The sequence below is a fragment of the Myotis nattereri genome (genome assembly GCF_964212035.1).
Source record: "Myotis nattereri genome assembly, chromosome: 1".
NCBI lineage: Eukaryota > Metazoa > Chordata > Mammalia > Chiroptera > Vespertilionidae > Myotis > Myotis nattereri.
In genome coordinates, this window is record NC_138075.1 from 153,685,110 (window position 1) to 153,704,629 (window position 19,520).

The 19,520-nt window shown below is 39.5% G+C and overlaps 1 protein-coding gene across 1 annotated transcript; it reads right to left on the reverse strand.

Moving 5' to 3' along the window:
• Window positions 1–8,121: 8,121 nt before the first annotated feature.
• On the reverse strand, window positions 8,122–9,472 carry LOC308529697 (17S U2 SnRNP complex component HTATSF1-like; the record flags this gene model as incomplete). The annotated part of the gene is given in 4 exon segments (XM_081105943.1): window positions 8,122–8,367; window positions 8,371–8,697; window positions 8,701–8,766; window positions 8,768–9,472. Coding segments are annotated over 4 exon segments (1,344 nt in total).
• Window positions 9,473–19,520: the final 10,048 nt, after the last annotated feature.

A 19,520-nucleotide genomic window follows, 5' to 3' on the forward strand; every position in this document is an offset into this window, starting at 1 on the left:
ACTTCAGAGTCAAATATGGCATAACTGCATCCTCATTGCACAATTTTCTGGAGGTTTGAACTAAGTCATCTTATCAGCAAGAATAAGGACCACCCTGGCCAGGGTGGTTCAATTGGTTGGGCATTGTCCTGTGCACCAAAAGCTTGCCTGTTCTATTTTCAGTTGGGCCACATGTCCAGGTTTTGGTCTTGATCTGCTGGTAGGGGGTGCAGGAGGCAGCCAATCAATGTTTTGCTTTCACATGGATGTTTCTCTCACTCTCCATCTTCCTTCCTCTCTAGAAAGGTAATAAAACTATCCTATATAATAAAAGCCTAATATGCTAAGTGTCAGGTCATCTGGTGACTGATCTACTGTTCAACAAATCAAAAGGTAATATGCTAATGATGTGCTAAGGCTGTTCAACTGCTTGCAATGCGTGCACTGACCACCAGGGGGCAGACGCTCCAACCAGTAGCTTAGCTTGCTGCTGGGGTCTGGCCAATCCGGACTGAGCCAGATAGGCCCCACCCGCCCTGGAGCTCTCCCATGGTCCCTCCCTAATCCAACCCTGCACTGGTGGGGTCCCTCCTGCAATCTGGGACCCCTCAGGGGTTGTCAGAGAGCCAATTTCAGCTGGATCCTGCAGGCCACTCCTGAGGGTGCCAGATACAGGGCTCATAGCTGGTGAGTGCTGCTGCAGTGGCAGGAGCCTCTCCAGATCGGGATTGATTGGGCAGGAGTCAGAATCAGGCACAGTGGGGCTGGGATGAGTGGCAGCGGCAGGTAGGAGCTGCAGGGTTTTGGCCCAATCCCCGCAGGCCACCCCGAGGGACCCCACCCATGCACAAATTTGTGCACTGGGCCTCTAGTATAATATAAAATAAAAAGACCAAGGGCCTAATGAACAAATAGAAATTCTGAATATCAATGGAGGTCCTGAGTCAAGAACCTCCAAAGCCCTACCTGGGGTCAGAGCTCTCTTTAGACCAGTGTTTTGCCCTCAGTAACCCTGTGTTAATGTGTCCTGTTACCCAGCCTTGTGTGAGATCTGCCCCTCAGACTAGGACAGTGCTCCAAACTCTAGAACACCATCATATCAATTTAGTTCTAAGTATTTTTATTTCTTAAAGAGCTAAATTTACTTCCCCATCCTTCCTGGTACCAGATTGAATAAACTGCTCTCCCATAAACACAGATCAACTTTGACCATCACTTGAAATTTATTTGCATTGTATGTTATTAGATAAACTCTCTGGTAATTATACTTGCCTGAATAATTTATCTGTAATTTCTAGGATCTGGCTTCCTAGTGGGATAAGTTTTCTCAAATTATAGTGTGCATCAGAGTGACAGGGTGGGGTCGATGGTTAAAAATGCATACTTCTGGAAATTGCTATAGCATATTCTGATGAGTAGGTCAATATGTAGCTACAATTTTAACAAACATTCCAGATGTTTCTAATGCATGTACCTCCATTATTAAATCTGACACTAGGGAATTATGTGCTCTCCACACAGAGTTCATATGCCTTATCCGAGAGTGTATTTTGATACCATATTTGAATATGCCGATTTTTAGAAATGGAACTCATTGTTTAAAAGAGACACTTTAGGGTCTCCTTGAGGAAAGACTCTGACATGCCAGAGCAAGTATACACAGTAATGATTCTTCTAGCACTTCAAAGGAACACACCGGCATTCACATGGGCAACCATACACTGGGGAATAGCCAGACATATTGGGAACCATTGCAGAGAGTCCAAATTGGCCGAATACCTGAGGACCTGAAACATTATCATGGACCCCTCATAGAGTTGGGATGTCTCCTACTGGGTCCAGTGAGTCCATGGAACCATATAATAGTCATTCTTACCTATCTTCAAGTAAGAACTAGAATCAACATAGTTGACATCTTAACATTGAATCTTCCAATCCATGAACATGGTATAAATTTCATTTTACATAGCTCTTCATCTCTTCACAGTGTCATAGTTTCCAGTGTAGAGATCATATATATACTTTTTGTTAAATTTACCCTAAGTACTTTATAATTGTTATACTACTATAAATGGCATTCTTAAAAATCCCTTTATATCTGCATCTATTTTTCCAAGTCTTTGCTACTATAGTGTAGAAATACAATTGTTTTTATTTTTTGACCAGACCCACTACCTTTCCACCACACTATTTTCATTTATTAGTTCTGATAGTTGTTTAATAGTTATTTTGTAAGGATTTAAAATATAAATGATAATGGCCACTGAAAATAAGACAATTTTACCACTTTATTTTTTAAAAAATATATTTTATTGATTTTTTACAGAGAGGAAGGGAGAGGGATAGAGAGGTAGAAACATCAATGAGAGAGAAACATCGATCAGCTGCCTCCTGCACACCCCCTACTGGGGATGTGCCCGCAACCAAGGTACATGCCCTTGACTGGAATCGAACCTGGGACCCTTCAGTCCAAAGGCCGATGCTCTATCCACTGAGCCAAGCCGGTTAGGGCACCACTTTATTTTTGATTGCCATGATGGTTTCTCTTTATCTTGCTTCATTGGATTGCTTTCCAGGTCCTCCAAAATAATGCTGCAAGCGCTCATCTTAGCTTTATGTCTGATTTTAAGAAAGATGTAAGCAGAACATTTTTAGTAGGTACTGTTTATCAGTTGAGAATAAGCCCTTCTTCCTAGTTTGCTGAGAATGTGTATAATGAATATTTGTTGAATTTTGGCAAATGATTTTTCTGCACTCCTAAGATTATGACATGGATCTTCTCTATTGTCAAAGTAATGAATGTCAAATTCCTTTACAGTCCTGAGATAAAAGTCATTTGGTCAGGATGTGTTTCATTTTTACATATTGTTGGGTTTGATTTGCCAGGGTTTTGTTGGGATTCTATTACATATCTTCATGATGTATATTAGTCTGTAATTTTTTTTAACATCTTTTTCAGGGTTTGGTAGTACTAGCCTCCATAAAATGAGTGAGACCTGTTATCTAGTCTTTAATTACCTTAAAGAGTTTAAGTAGGATTCGTATTATTTCTTTTAAAAAAGTATTTGATAAAATTCACCAGTGAAACCATTTGAATATAAACTTTTCTTTGTGGGAATATTTTTATTTAAGAATTTAATTTTTCTATAAAAATGATGCTATTAAATACAATTGCCTCCAGTGCCCAGCCGCACTAATTTCAACCACTTCAGCACCCTGAATTATGGTTTATGCTATATCTGCTCGGGCTCCGTTCCTTTGAACACCTCAGTTTCAAAGACACTGTCTTTGAAAGGCCTCTCACCATCATCTGAGATTACGTTAAGTGGCCTGGCCAAGTGGTTTTTGAGGTAGATTGGTAAGAAAAATTATTTGGCAGCTATATGAGGAAATTGAGACAGGTAACTTAACAAACTAGCAGAACATTTACAATCAGATACAGGAGGTCACCAGGGTGGAAATCCCTGGGTGCCTAGCAACAGCAAAATTGGGGCTGGACCTCACCCCCAGGGTGGCCTTTCCTTCCCTGGCATACACTGGCCATGCAGTTTAGACACACACACACACACACACACACACACACACACACACACACCTTTGACCTTTCCTCTCTAGAGATCTAGGCCTCAGTTGTATTTCAACTCCAGGCCTAGGCAAGCAGCAAAATCAGATAGGCAATGCCAGGACCAGCTGTGACGACTACTGACCCCCTAACTTTGTGCCAACCAATCAGTGGAGACCATGACCCTGAAAAATACAGTGGAAAAGCTGATGAGTATTCCATTGAGATCCTTCCCTAAGACCCCTCCCTAAACTTCCAGCCTTTAAAACCCTCAAGACAAAGAACCCAGTGCAAGCTCTGCTTCCCAGGTGCAACCCAGGTGCCTCTGCCTTTCCCACTTTCCTCCCCCACAGGCATGCCTCTCCTAAACACTAAGGGACCCCACGAGACTTCCAAGCAGGGGAACAATGGGCAGTGGCAGCTCATCCGGCTAAGCCCCTGAACTTGTCCCTAAGGCCTACTTTTCTCTGACTTCCCAGTGAGCAAAAGCAAACCCACCTAGGCTCACTTCTTTCCTAGAACATTTCTAGAGTGCCAAAGCAGGCCTGCCGAGGCCCTCTCCTGATGCTTACTTTATCCCAAGCCCTTCCTTGTTTCACTGTCCCAGCTTTGATAAGCATGCTCTCAAAATTGCCTCGACTCATATTTTGAAATCTTTCCTGCATGATGTCAAGAACCCCCCACACTATAGTCTGTCTTTAGGCAGACGTGCTCCAGGTCTGGTCCTCTTTCCAATAACAGTGTTACATCCAATGGAAATAAATTGACTATTTTCGTCTCTACTGCCTTATAGACAAACTCCTTAAAAGACTGCCTCATTCACCACTGCATGTGAGAATTTAGCTTTGAGTATAGTACATAGTCAACAAACATTTATAGGCATAAAGAGAGGCAGAGAAACAGAGAAGATAGCAAAGGTAAGATAGGAAGAGAGAGAGAGAGAGAGAGAGAGTTGGGAGACAGAGAAAAGAAACAGAGAAGGTAACATAAGAAGGAGAGAGAGTGAGAAAGGTTGGTTGGGAGACAAAGGGAAAAGAGAGAGAATTTTGATGGTGAGGATGCAAAAAATGTACCAATATGATGAAAATATTAAAACATATCTCATAGAATATATAAGACATTAGTAAAAATATAATCTTTCTAAAAGTTATTATTTTAAGTGCTGGGGAAATCTGCATAAACTCTATCAGTCTTAGTTTTGTCCTCTGTAAAATACATTGATTGGGATTTAATAAAATATTGTGGTAAACATTTTTATATATATATATTTTATTGATTTTTTACAGAGAGGAAGGGAGAGGGATAGAGAGTCAGAAACATCAATGAGAGAGAAACATCGATCAGCTGCCTCCTGCACACCTCCCACTGGGGATGTGCCCGCAACCAAGGTACATGCCCTCGGCCGGAATTGAACCTGGGATCTTTCAGTCCGCAGGCCGACGCTCCATCCACTGAGCCAAACCGGTAAGGGCAACATTTTTTTGTTACAACTTATTTGCATATTTTTTCTATAGTTTTTTTTCCAGATCAAATTAATTTGCTTGAACTGTATAAACTTGCAAATATTTGATCACTATTGACCTACTAAAAGAAATTTAATTTGGTTCAATTTCCTACATTAATTCCATGATTTTAATGTGGTAAATCTCTTCCTTCCTTGAGAACATAAAGGAATTTTATGGAGAATTTTTCTTTCATCTTAGCTGGAATAAAATTGTGATAGAACATACACTGGCTTGTAATCTTGTGCATGTTACACTGTAAGGGTTAGTTTCTTTGTCTATAAAACATGAACAGAAAGAGTAACTGCTTTATGAATTGTTTTGAGAATGTGAAGTGCCTTACAGATACAAATACACACACAGTAAATGTTAACTGTTAGTAACATTATCACTATTATTATAAAATGATTTTGTACTTTAAAATATCCTCAGTATAAATACGGTTAAAATGGGTTATGTGATTATTTTTCAAGGACAAATATTTTTTTAAATAAAAGAATCTTTAAGTTGTTATCTCAATTGCAAATGGACTCTCTCAACTATTTCCTGACCTTTAGTATATGTAATTTGTCCCTGGATTAATTCTCACAGAGTGTGCAAAGGTTAATATGACATGCACACAATGCAGTGTGTCAATATTCTTCCTTTATTTAACTCCCATATAAGTCAATGAGGGAAATGTAAACACTAGAATAGAAAACTGAACAAAGTATGACCAAATGATACACATAAAAAAGCAAATGACAAGTAAAATCTACAAATATTCTATTGTTTTAGCAATAACAGATGCAAATTAAAACAGCAGTAAAACATGATTTTCACTGCCAAACCAACGTGACTAAAAAGAGTAATACCTCACGTTAGTAAGAATGCAGGAAAGTGGACAGCTATAGACTGATGACAAAACTGCAAATTATTTTTTTTTTAATGAATGGCAGTCATCAATATATATATTGAAGCAATAAATATTCAAACCTTTTGACCCAGAAACACCATTAGGAATATATCCTAAGGCAATAAGAAATAGCTATGATTTATATCAAAAGAAGTTTATCACCACATGTTCCAATATGAGTAAAAAATAAATAATAACCTTAATGTCTAACAGTAGAAAACTGGTCATATAAAGTATGATAAAGTCAGGACATTGGGAATTTAGAGGACTATGTGCTATTGTTAACAAGGACAGATGTTTAAGTACTAATATAATGTAGGATAGGGTCCTAGTTTTGAAGTTTGAACCTAGGTGTTTATTAATGCTGTCTTTGGGTGTTGAAATTACAGGATGTCTTTCTCTTCCTCGTGGTTTTAAGCATTTCATCATAAACACACATTATTTTAATAACTGCACATTTATTTTGAGAAAATGGCTACTACAGTAATTCTAGAGGCTTTTGAATTCTCTTTCAAGCCTAACAATTATTTTAATATAAAATCTTGTTGAAATTTCTATAGCACTTGTCTTACATTAAATGCTTATTAGGGAAGATGTTTTAGGGAGACCAACATCTCCAGCTTTCATCTGACTGGAGAAGAGCAATCAGTTCCCCGGCAGCACCGAGCAATATATAGAACAGGAAAGTGCTCTGCTGGCCCACGGGAGGGGCTATCAGCTTCCGTATAATTAATTAGACAATGGTCTCGACTAGAGGGACAGAAACGGATGCAGAGGGAAACGCGGCAAGGGCACAAATGACCTTCTGCTGCAAAACTGGATGTGAGTTTGTTTAAGGTAACTGTTTCGTTCTACAAAAGCTCTAATAGTGCCCATAAAATTAATCTTCTGGCATTGAGTATTTGTTAAGGATAAAGACCTGTGTCTCTGGCATGTTCATAATCTGCACTATTTTGCTTTAATACTGAGTTTCATGGTATATCACTAATAACTCAGAATAAGAGATTGATAATAAATAATAAATGTAATTCTGGACTTTATTATTCTTCTGAGATACAATTTGAATACTTTATATACTAGAGGCCCAGTGCATGAAATTTGTGCACTGGGGGGGGGGGGCGGGCAGGGTGTCCCTCAGCCCAGCCTGCACCCTCACAATCCAGGACTGCTGGCTCCCAACCACTTGCCTGCCTGCCTGCCTGATTACCCCTAATGGCTTCTGCCTACCAGCCTGATCACTGCCAAACCACTCCCCTGCCAGCTTGATTGATGCCTAACTGCTCCCCTGCCAGCCTGATTGCCCCCAACTGCCCCCCCCTGCTGGCCCAGTCACCCCCAACTGCCCAGCCCTGCTGGCCCAATCACCCCCAACTGCCTTCCCCTGCTGGCACAGTTGCCCCTAACTTCCCTACCCGGCTGGCATGGTCGCCCCCAAGTGACCTCCCCTGCCAGCCTGGTTGCCCCTAACTGCCTCCCCTGCAGGCCCAATCACCCCTAACTGCCCTCCCCTGCCAGCCTGGTTGCTCCTAACTGCCCTCCCCTGCTGGCCAACTTGTGGTGGCCATCTTGTAACCACATGGGGGCAACCATCTTGTGTGAGGGCATGATGGTCAATTTTCATATTGCCTCTTTATTATATGGGATATTATATATATATATTAATTACTGATTCTAAAAAATGTTCAGATCTTCCAAAAAAGTGTACCTTCATATACTCAGATAGTCCGTTTTTTGCAAATAATAGGTGTTAAAACACATAAGTTTTTGTTGAGTATGTTTCCCTCCACGTTCTGCGGGGTTCAGGGTTCAGGGTCTGGAAGAGGAGCCGCACACAAATGAAAGAGAAAAGACACAAGATAATTTGGAAATATTGGGGGACCAGGCAGGCAAGTCCAACTCAAGGAGAGGGACTTCCACTGGTGCTCAGGCCGCACCAACCTTTTATTGATCTGGGATACACCCATAGCATAGCCCTTAGGCAGGCAAGTTCCAGTAACACACAGATTAGCTCATCAGCAGACAATTTCCAGTAATAGGCAGACTATCTAATCAACAAGGATTTACATGAGTTAAGGTGGGGAGGATGCTTCAGCTACCATTATCTAGATTAACTGGGTGGTGCACAGCTCCGACCTTTGCTAGGGCTTCAAAGGCCACCAGCTTTTGGGGGTCTCTGTCTATGCTCAGCTAGTGAAGACAATAGGTGGTCTCCAACAAAATTCTCCCCCATCTTCTGATTTTTCAAACTTCTTTTCATCTACAGGCTCCTCAAATTCCATTTGAGTTTCAGCTTCTTCATCATTCATTTTAGATGTGCTAGGGCACTCTGAAAAATGCCTTACTCTAGAAGGCCCTGCCCTTTCTGAAGCACAGATGAAATTTGAACGCCGAAGACCTTTATTGGCCTCGGGAGACTCAAGGAAAGCCTCTTATCCTTTCAGCCTTCCCTCCCTTTCTCTTGTGGTCTCCTCCACCTGATAATCCGTAGTTCCATCCCATACTTGGGCAGTGATTTGACGACCACCAAACCACCGTCCATCCAGAGTTGGAATACAATAATCAGCTTCCTCTGGTTCCCTGAGGGACACAGAGGCCACACCATCTGGGTGTCTATCAAACAGAAGAAGCTTCCTAATTTGTCCAAACTTCGAACACTCTACTCGAAGATCTTCTCTGATCTCATTTAGCACCAATGGATCATCCTCAAAATCCATAGGATGAAACATATTTTTGATGATGACAACTCGTTCATGGCGAGTTCAGATTGACCCATCCTTTCTCTCAGGTCTCCAATCCAATTGCTTTTGTTGCTGAGATAGCTTTTTCTTTGTAATCTTTGCACTTCTTCTTCTTAGAGGCATCATATTCTCCCTTCCGTTGAAACTTTGCCACCTTGACATGTAATCTGTAGCCTCTAATTTCATCTTCATCCAAAAGTTTTAATGCAAGATCCACAGATTCCCTCTTCAAATAACAGCAAAGCCCATCTCCTTTAAGATTTCCTTGATTATCTTTGTAAAGCTTGACTTTAAATTCTTCTGTTTGAGGATCTCTCATAATAATCCCAAACTTGGACATGAGCTGTATAAATTCATCCAGTGTAATGTCTGGAGGCAAACCAGACACATATACATTTGTATTTCTGTCTTCTTCAACATGAAACCACCCTGATTCAGCCTTTCTCTTTTCTCCTCTCTTTTTGGGATCAGTGGGTTCAGGGCTTTTTCTTTGCGGAGATTCTTCTGCAGGCCTAGCATTAACATCTTGTACATTTGCAGTAGAGCTAGATGCACCATCATTAGAAAAGCCATAATTGGCCTGATATGTAGCAATGAAATCTTCAGTGATCTTGGGGAACCAAGCCTTCTTATCCAGGTCCCACTCGTAGGGAGTGTCATCTGGCTGCTGCCCGAAAGAATTGTTTTCTCTACCTGGACCTTTCTGGGTGTCTCCTTTATGGGTGTCTCCGTACAATTTTTGCAATCGTAACTGCTCATCAAAGTTGTCTTTCCCATCCAAGTTGTTGCAACTCATGTTGTCGACTTAGCCCAGGGGAACAGCCACGTTGGGCACCAGTTGTTGGGGTCCAACCCCAGCAGGTCCAGGGGTCCCCAAAGGTGTGGACAGAGTTGGTGAAGAAGGAATGACATGGAGACAGCGTTCAGTTGATCAGCAGCCTAGCCAGGATCTCCAGCAAGTTCTGTGTTTTATTGTCTTGTTACATCTGTATTTATACTAGTTGATTTTAATCCTGTCAATTTCTATTCCAAAGGTTAGGGTGTTTCTTATCTCCATTCCAGGGAGTAAAGATTATGTAACTTAAAGGTGATTGTTCGTAGTTAAAGTGATTAACTACCTGCCTGGCATTTTGTTAAGGGGTTTTATTCCCTCCCTAACTTCAGGGAAAAATCCCTACCTGGGGAAACAACCTCGGACAGGTGACCTTGATTAAAACACATAGCGCAAGAAGGTGAGCAAACATATTAAGAACAGTATGCCATATACACCAGGTCCCTTGAAACATATGCTGTGCAGATGTTTCTTCCCTGCAGCGACTGTGTCAAGCAGCAAGGATGGGCCAGCTTCCGGCAAGTCTTTAATTTCCTTATGTGTAAAATCAGGATTATTGTATTTACATTATAGAGCAGTTGTAAGCATTAAATATATTAGATATATAAACATATATATAACTGTTATCCTAATTTCTCTCAACCAATTTTACAAGAATTACCAACTCTTTGAAGTCATTGAGTTGGCATTTTATAATATTAAGTTGTACTTTTTGATCTTTAAAATTGGCCAATGAAACATAGTAGAACTTGCATGAAATATTATTCTCATGCAGAATTTTTTTTTCAATATATTTTATTGATTTTTTTACAGAGAGGAAGGGAGAGAGATAGAGAGTTAGAAACATCGATGAGAGAGAAACATCGATCAGCTGCCTCCTGCACATCTCCCACTGGGGATATGCCCGCAACCCAGGTACATGCCCTTGACCGGAATCGAACCTGGGACCTTTCAGTCCGCAGGCCGACGCTCTATCCACTGAGCCAAACCGGTTTCGGCCTCATGCAGAATTTTAATCTAGACTCTATCATGCTGGAAGAAGAATGGATTTTCATAAAGTAAAGATGGATGGCTTCATATTTTTATGAAGGCTAGGAGTCTCTCTCTCTCTCTCTCTCTCTCTCTCACACACACACACACACACACACACACACACACACTTTCTCTCTCTCTCTCTTACAGTGAGCAGTAATACTCATTCCCCACCCTAAGATATGATGTCTATGTACATCCTCTTGTTTTCAGCATGAAGTAGTATATTGGCATACACTGTGATTTGTACAGTATGAATCTCATTGGAATAAACCTTTGTCTGAAATTCTTTGAATGTATCTACTGGAGATTGAAATATCACATAAATTGATTATTCTGTGTTTAGATTTTGGTCTCAGACTTGAATGCCTAAGAACAAAAGGACCATTTATAGAGTTTTATCTTATATCATTTCTAGTTTTATTATGTGTAAGTGATCATGCAAATTTTTTAAAAATTCAATCAACCAGAAACCACTTATTAAACATCTATTACAGAAGTTTTCAAACTTTAGCAAGTATTATATTTATATGGGAATTTATTCAAAATACAAGAACCAATTTTCTGCTATTCTGTGGTTATGGCAGTTGCTATAGGACATAGTGAAGGACATGATCTGCTGTGTCATCCCTGCTATAATTTTCAAACAATGTATTTTAAAATTAAATGCCAATGAGTTTTATTTTCCTTTTTGAATGGGTAATTTCTCCCTTGATAGGTTGTGATCTATCAGATCACACGCAAAAAAAAAGAAAATCAGCAACACCATGCCAGTCACTTGCAATCTAGATAAAGAACTGTCCTAGAGTGCCAGGAATTGGAAACAGGGTCCTGAATTCATTTCTTTGGGACAGTGGTTTGGGCAAAGTAATGGAAGCACAGGACTTGACTCGTTTGTGATAATTTTGTTTTCCCAGGCATGCTGGGATATAGGAGGTGGGGAAAGAGGAGGGCTGAGGACCAGTGCACATATTTTGAGTCTCAATCTTTATTAGCACAAATGATGCAAGTCCCCTGTAGAATCGTATCCATAGATCATATTGCAATACATTTGAATGAGGCCATCTATTTTTAAAAAGTCATAGTTCTACCTAAATAAAAAACATTCAAAGTACTATTTAATACAAAGCATGAAATATAATAATTGCTTTAAGAAATTTATGATATATTTTTTAAATTATTACTTTTGCAGCCTACCAGAATCCTCTGATTCATGAGGCAATTGCAAAGGCAGAAGGAAAGTTGCTCTTGTTTCCAGGTGCAGTGAATGGTATTATATCTAACAATTAAATAGTAGAACCAAATGTCATAATAAAAAGAAATGGCTATTATATTTTACCGCAGAGCCATTTGCAGGTAGGTAAGGATTACATCTTTAAAACTGCTGTGTCTTCATGCACTGGCTTACACATGATAAATGTAACTTTTGTTGCTTGAATAGAAGATTCCTGTTTTAGTTGAGTTGTTGCTGTTTTGACTAAGAAGCATTTTTTCTAGATATATTGTTATAAAATAATAACTTGTTAATGATATGTTTTAGAGTGAAGTAGATTTTATTCAAGGGGCATGCCATATTTCTCATAACATGTAGAGTATTATAGTGAATTTTAGTTTGTTGTAAGACATTACATTCAACTCAGTACACTAGTTTTTATCCTACCATATAAATAACCTCATAAAATTTCCTTGGTAATTCAGGCTAAGTAATTTACATAGCATTCTTTTAATCCTCATCAGTCTTGGTAATTTCTTCCTAAAATCTAAAACTAGATGGCCCGCACTCCATTTCTTTAAAACAAGATATAATACAAATTCTGGAAACTAAGTCTTTTTACTCCTCTACAAGTATCGCCTTACAGAAGCGTGTGTGTGTGTGTGTGTGTGTGTGTGTGTGTGTGTGTGTTTCAGAGACAGAGGTGGGAAGAGAATAGATTTGCTTCAGAAGTCTTTTAACTTGAAAAATTATGAACTTAAATATATATCCAATTTATATCTCCACTAACATTCTTTAAAAGCAAATTTAAGAGTTTGTTTTGAATCTTGTATCATATCTTGTTTTAAAAGTTTACTACAGCCTGGCTGATGTGGCTCAGTGGTTGAGCGTCGACCTATGAACCAGGAGGTCATAGCTCGATTCTGGGTCAAGCCACATCCTGGGGTTGCAGACTTGATCCCCAGCAGGGGCATGTGGGAGACAGCCAGTCAATGATTCTCTTTCATTATTAATGTTTCTGCTTCTCCCTCTCTCTTCTTCTCTGAAGTCAACAAAAATGTTTGTTTTTTTAAAAGACAGTTGATCTTCATTCAGGTTTCTTTAACATCTTCATTCCTGTTAATTCAGACATCATTGGTAAATTGTCTGAAACACAGAATCAAAATATTCCCTATAGGGTAGATACAAAAAAAAAAAAGGTAAAATAGCTATGCATTATTATTCTTTCTTTCTCTCTTCCTTTCTTTCTTTCTTTTCCTTTCTTTCTTTGTACTTTCTTTCTTCCTTTCTTTCCTGCTCTCATAAGAAAATCAAGAGTTTACAATAAATACATACATTTTGGAGTCCTGACATAACAGTAATCCAAAAACTTACTGAATATTCATCAGGTTGAGTCATCATTGGTGATAGTCCATTGCACAAATTATCCTCCCACACACACATCATAAAACAAGTTTGACATTGCTTAACCTGACTTTATATTGTTCTACCGCAGGACTCTGCAGTAGGCCTCGTAAGTTGCTTTAATGTCTTTTTACTTAACTGTGCTGCACATAGTGAAGAACCTGTTCTTTTGAAGTAAATGTCCAAAGATACATAGAAAACCAAAGTCTACCTACAGTTAAAATAATCAGAAGCAATTTCAAATAGTTCGTTCTTGATTTTTATTTCACAAACATTCTTCTTACAGTTATAGATTAGATGATGGACTGTGTATTCATATATTTTCCAGGCCTACATAAAGTTAAAACTTCTAAGTTAAAAGTAAAAACAAACAACCCAGATGCAAAATTCTTGAAGCTATAAATTCCCAATCTCATGTTTACTCTTAGAGCTCCAAACTGCTACTCTTGTACTTTGCCTTGTGTGTGCTTTCTCTCTGTACTCACATTGAATGCTTGGTTATACATTAACTCCTTTGCCGTATTTATTGTTATTGTCTGTGCTACTGTACCATACTTGACTAATGCAATGTTAACATTTCATTGAGTATTATTTAGCAAGATTTAAATATTTTATGTAAATCCTTATAGCAATAGTAACAAAAATATTTCAATTAGAAGTAATATTCTAAAGCATTTTCAAATGTATAATATTGGGGAGATTTAAAAAGAGGAATTAAATAAGCATGTTTCCTCCATGCTTTGTCCCTTTGTCCTAAAGGAGAAAGTCAGTGAAAGAGATTGATTTTTTTTAACTCATTTAGAGGATATCCTATGAGAGATAACTTGACATTAAAAGTGATTGATAAGCTTATTTTAAAATGTTGAAGTGAAGGATAATTTTAAATAGCTCCATGGAATTGGAATGGATTATGGATTATACCTGGTTCTCTGACAGACTCAATTCCCTATTTGGGTACTAGAAGGGCTTTGCAAGTCTTCTGTAATCTAAACTGAGGATGACCAAATAAAATACTTTGGCATTCAAAGTAGGACCCTTTGGGAATAAAATAGGAGTCTTTGGGGATAATAACAACACTGAAATACTAGGCATAAATGCAGATTGTCTCAGGTAATCTGTGGCCTTCAGTGTTCTTGCCCCAGACCGAGGGAGCATGCTCGCCTGCCTGGTGTGTAAGCAGTGGCCCTCAGAGACGGCACAGGTAGCAGTGCTTGTTAGGAGCAGCCTGAGTGAGTGGAATAATGGGACCAACGTGGCCATGACCACTAAGGCAGGCCTTAGGTGCAAAAGCTTATAATCCCCACAATTCAATAATTTGTCCCTCTGGGAGAGAAAGCTTCAAATGGAAATCCCAAGCTCTCTTCATACCTGCAGCACAATCTCCTGTTCATCTCCGCTTCTAGACCCAAAGGAATTTTTTCTAACTCCCCTCCCTGTGAGTAGAGGAGGGAAATTACATTTCATCCCTTACACATAGTGTTTTGCTGGGTGTGGGTCTTACATCTTTGTTGATTGAATAGTGAAATTTTGAGCATTAAACCACAGAAAGAAATATACAAGGACCATTCCATGACTTTACCAACAGCCCCAGTTCTCAATGCCTGACCTTATTCAAGCTTCCTTTAGACTTACCTGCCATGCAGAACCTTCCTCTTTTACATCAGCACATTCTAGCAAGAAATTTTAATACAGAAGTCAACTAAAAATGACGTCCATTTAGGATATTCTCTCAGCCACATGTGATTTGGCAGGCCCGGTATGTTATAGCTAATGAAGAATTAAAGAAAACCATGATAGCCCCGGCCAGTGTGGCTCAGTTGGTTGAGCATTGTCTTGTGTACCAAAAGGTGTCAGGTTTGATTTCCAGTTAGAGCACATATTAGGTTTCAGGTTCAAGCCGATGGTCAGGGCATGTGCGGAAGGCAGCTGGTCAATATCTCTCTCTCTCTCTCTCTCTCTCTCTCTCTCTCTCTCTCTCTCAAATCAATGTTTTTTAAAAAAGAGAAAAAAACCTTGTTTATTTTCTGTAAGAAGTGTCAAGATGCTATCCTAGCCATTTTCTAGATCCTTTGTGTTAATGGACATCTGTAGCTTATAAGCACTAGATTTATAAGGAGAATGTTGAGTATTAACTACAGATTTCTATTGATTATTCCTAAATCAATACCCACAAAGCATTAAATAGTTTTCACATTTTGCTGCCCTTGATTTGACAATGTTGTTCACAGCTCTGTGAAAACATGGCACTTTTTGACATTTGTAGAACTAGCAATTACCTATAGTAAGAAACACGAAAAGGGCCCAGTCAGCTGGTCTTAACTTTAACTGTGTCCAATGACATGATCAAAATTGGTTCAGAAACACAGTTACTCAAGTGAATAACTATTAAAGTCATAAACCCGAGGAGGAAAATCCATCTTTGTTGAACCAAGTGGGAGGGAGGCAGTAGGCCAGCACCTTTGCAACTAAGCAGAGCATGTATTCACCTTATAACAAGGCCAAACAAACAAAAACAAGGTGTTCGGCTCATTTCCCCATGTTCTCCTTCCTGAGATATAACGTGGTGTGAAGGATGTGGCCACGTCTTTAGGGAAACAAATATGACACATTTGTGATTCCCAAAACCCAGCACATCCTGGGCGGAGAGGTTTGCTTTCATTTCCCATTCATAGATACTTACAGCCCAGAAGCCACTACCCAAGCATTAAACCTCTGTCCAGGGACCATAGTGCATGATCTGCTGCCAACTTCCCAGGCAGTCCTGCCAGTTCACTTACCTTACAGTTGACTTACCTGCTCTGTAATCCCCTCTTCTAACCTGAAGCAGGGATCAAAATAGTTCCCTCTAATTCAATCTTCTAATCTTTAAAAGGGATGCTCAACTTTACAGGCATGTTGCTAAAAGAATATTGTTCAACTTTAATACTAGCAAAAGAAATTCAGGTAAAAATCACAATGTACCATCACTGTTATCATTTTTAAGTCCCTTGCAGACCTTACAGTTTCGAGAACAAATTAAGTTACTAGTAGATATTTTAAGAGCTCCAGAGTATACTACTTATACTGTGTATCTAATTTCTCTTCTTCTTGCTCCTCCTCCTCCTCCTCCTCCTCCTCCTCCTCCTCCTCCTCCTCCTCCTCCTCCTCCTCCTTCTCCTCCTCCTCCTCTTCCTCCTCCTCCTTCTGTTCACTCTCTCTCTTTCTATCAATTGCTATTCAAAAGACTTGTACAGTTTTCATCGCCTCTAGCCATTTTAAGAAATGCCTCTGGGCATTTCTCCAGAGGGCTAGTTCTTTGTCCATCCATTAGGTCAGACTGCACATTATGCTCACTTCTACACAAGAAGAATGGAAGCCCATTTGATGAGAATTTCCCACCATTGTGTCAAGGCACAATCACATGGCACAAATCAATTGCAGTTGTTCCAGGATATTGACACCCTTCATCTTCAGGGCCAGAAAGCTAAGACCTCTCACACAGCATCCTTATCTAGGTACCCCAGTGTTCTATATAATCCCCTCATTTTTCTAGAAGGGTAGGGTGGTAAATAGTTTTGGAAGGACTAGATTATACTATTCAGCATCTTAGAGGTGTAATGGTCTTTATCTAGTTACCCTCTCAGAAATGTTATGGATGAATGTTTATGTCCCCACCAAAAATATTAATATGTTGAAATCTACCCGCCAAAGTGATGTTATTAGGAGGTTGGGCCTTTGGGAGATGATGAGGTTATGAGAGTGAAGCCCTAATGATGAAATAAATGTCTTTATAAAAAAAAGAGCCCAGACAACCCCCTTATTCCTTCTACCACGTGAGAACACAGTGGGAAGTCTGTGACCTGGAAAAGGGTCCTCACCCAAGCTGCTGGCACTTTGATCTTGGGCTTCAAGCCTCCAGACTGTGAGGAATAAATGTCTGCATTGCCCTAGCCAGCTTGGCTCAGTGGATAGAGCGTCAGCCTGCGGACTAACTGGTCCTGGGTTCGATTCTGGCCAAGGGCGCATGCCTGGGTTGCAGGCTCTATCCCCAGTAGGAGGCATGCAGGAGGCAGCCGATCAATGATTCTCTCTCATCATTGATGTTTCTATCTCTCTCTCTTTCTCCCTTCCTCTCTGAAATCAATAAAGAAATATATTTCAAAAAATAAAAATAAATGTCTGTATCTATAAGCCCCCCAACCTCTGGTGTTCTGTTACAGCAGCCCAAACATACTAACAAGAAATAAAGGAATCTGCTCTCTTGCAGCTTGAGTGTTGATGGCTGAGAACACACAGTTGAGAACTCTTGCAGGAACTCCTTCCATGGCAGCAAAAGTGTCATGCCCAAGTGGATGTCCCATCCCAGGTGCTCAATACTGTTTGATCTGGAGATGGCCCAGCTTCACTGCCTAAATTTGGGACATGGCTGAAGAAACACTGTGGGGCTTCTGAGCTCTCTATGGATTCCACTGAGGCCTCCATTGCAACTGTGTGCTGTGCTCCCAGGAAGTGCTCTAACTCAGGGTCTGTTTGCTGGGGAGCCCAACCTCACATAGGATTTACCCCTAAGAAGGTGATAAAGTCACTTCCCATGACAGGTAGATTCTTAAGAAAAACCAGTGTTGTGTTAGCAAAGAATAGATATGAACTTTGGGTAAAAACAGTGTCAAGACTTTTTCTAAAAATGAACTGGCTTTATCCCTAACACTAGACGCCCATTGCAGATAGATTCCTGCAAGAATAGGGCTTTCTCCTTAACTAATAATAAAAAAAAAAAAAAAAAAAAAAAGAATAGGGCTTTCTGCGGCTGGAATGAAGCAGAGAAGGGAGTGAAACGCACCTCCGCCACCCCACTTGTTTCCTTCCTGTCTCCGTGGTCCCACTTGCTTCTCTGCAGCTTCGCTCCCTTCTGCAGTGCTTGGCTTCCTTCTACGTTGTCTTCAGTCTTCGCTCCGTGCCTGTGTATGCAAATTAACCACCATCTTTGTTGGGTTAATTTGCATACTCATCTGTTTGGCTGGTGGGCATAGCAGAGTGACACTAATTTGCATGTTTCTCTTTTATTAGTGTAGATAGGTAAGCCCTATACCCATAAATAACAAATTTTAATCCAAATATTAAAGACATTTAGCAATAAGTAATCAATGATAATGAGGCCTTGTGAAAACTATTATGATCATAGGTTAGGTCTGGAGACCTTGCCAAGTTTTGTTGTTACTATTGCTATTACTCATAATCAACCAGACGTACTTGGAGACTAAAAATATAATCTCTGGTATTGAGATCCCTCCTACTTTGTTCTTTCTCAGAATTGCTGCAGCTATTTGGGGTCTTTTTTATTGCAGGTGAATTTTTGGAGAATTCGTTATAGGTCTGTAAAATGTGATGTTGGTATTTTAATGGGGAGTGCATTGAATCTATAGATTGCTTTGGGTATTACCAACATTTTAATGATATTGAGTCTATCAATCCATGAACACGGTATGTTCTTCCATCTGTTTATGTCTTCCTCTATCTCTTTTCAGTGTCCTGTAGTTTTCCGAGTACAAGTCTTTTACCTTCTTAGTTAAGTTTATTCCTAGGTATCTTAATTTTTTTGGTGTGATGGTGAATGGGGTTGCTTTTTTAATATCTCTTTCTGTATGTTCACTATTGGTGTATAAAAATGCCATAGATTTCAATTTTGTATCCTGCTACATTGCTGAATTCATTTATTAAGACTAATAATTTTTTGATAGAGTCTTTAGGGTTTTCTATGTACAGTATGTCATCTGTGAATAATGACAGTTTTATGTCTTCTTTTCCAATTTGAATACCTTTTATTTCTTCTTCTTGTCTAATTGCTATGGCTAGCACTTCCAGTACTCTGTCAAACAGGAGTGGTAAAAGTGGGCATCTTTGTCACATTCCTGTTCTTAGGTGAAATGGTTTAATCTTTGCCCATTGAGTATGATGTTGGCTGTAGTTTTGTCATGGCTTTTATTATGTTGAGGTATGATCCCTTTATTCCCATTTTGCTGAGGGTTTTTATCAAGAAAGGGTGTTGGATTTTGTCAAATGCTTTTTCTGCATCAATTGATATGACTATGTGATTTTTATCTCTCAACTTGTTTATGTGATATATCACATTTATTGATTTGTGGATGTTGTACCACCCTTGCATCCCCAGGATAAATCCTACTTGGTTATAGTGTGTGATCTTTCTGGTGTAATACTGGATCCAATTTGCTAGAATTTTGTTGAGGATTTTGGCATCTATGTTCATGAGGGATATTGGCCTATAATTCTCTTTCATTGTGCCTGGTACTGGCACAAAAACAGACATATAGACCAATGGAATAGAATAGAGAACCCAGAAATCAACCCAAACCATGATGCTCAATT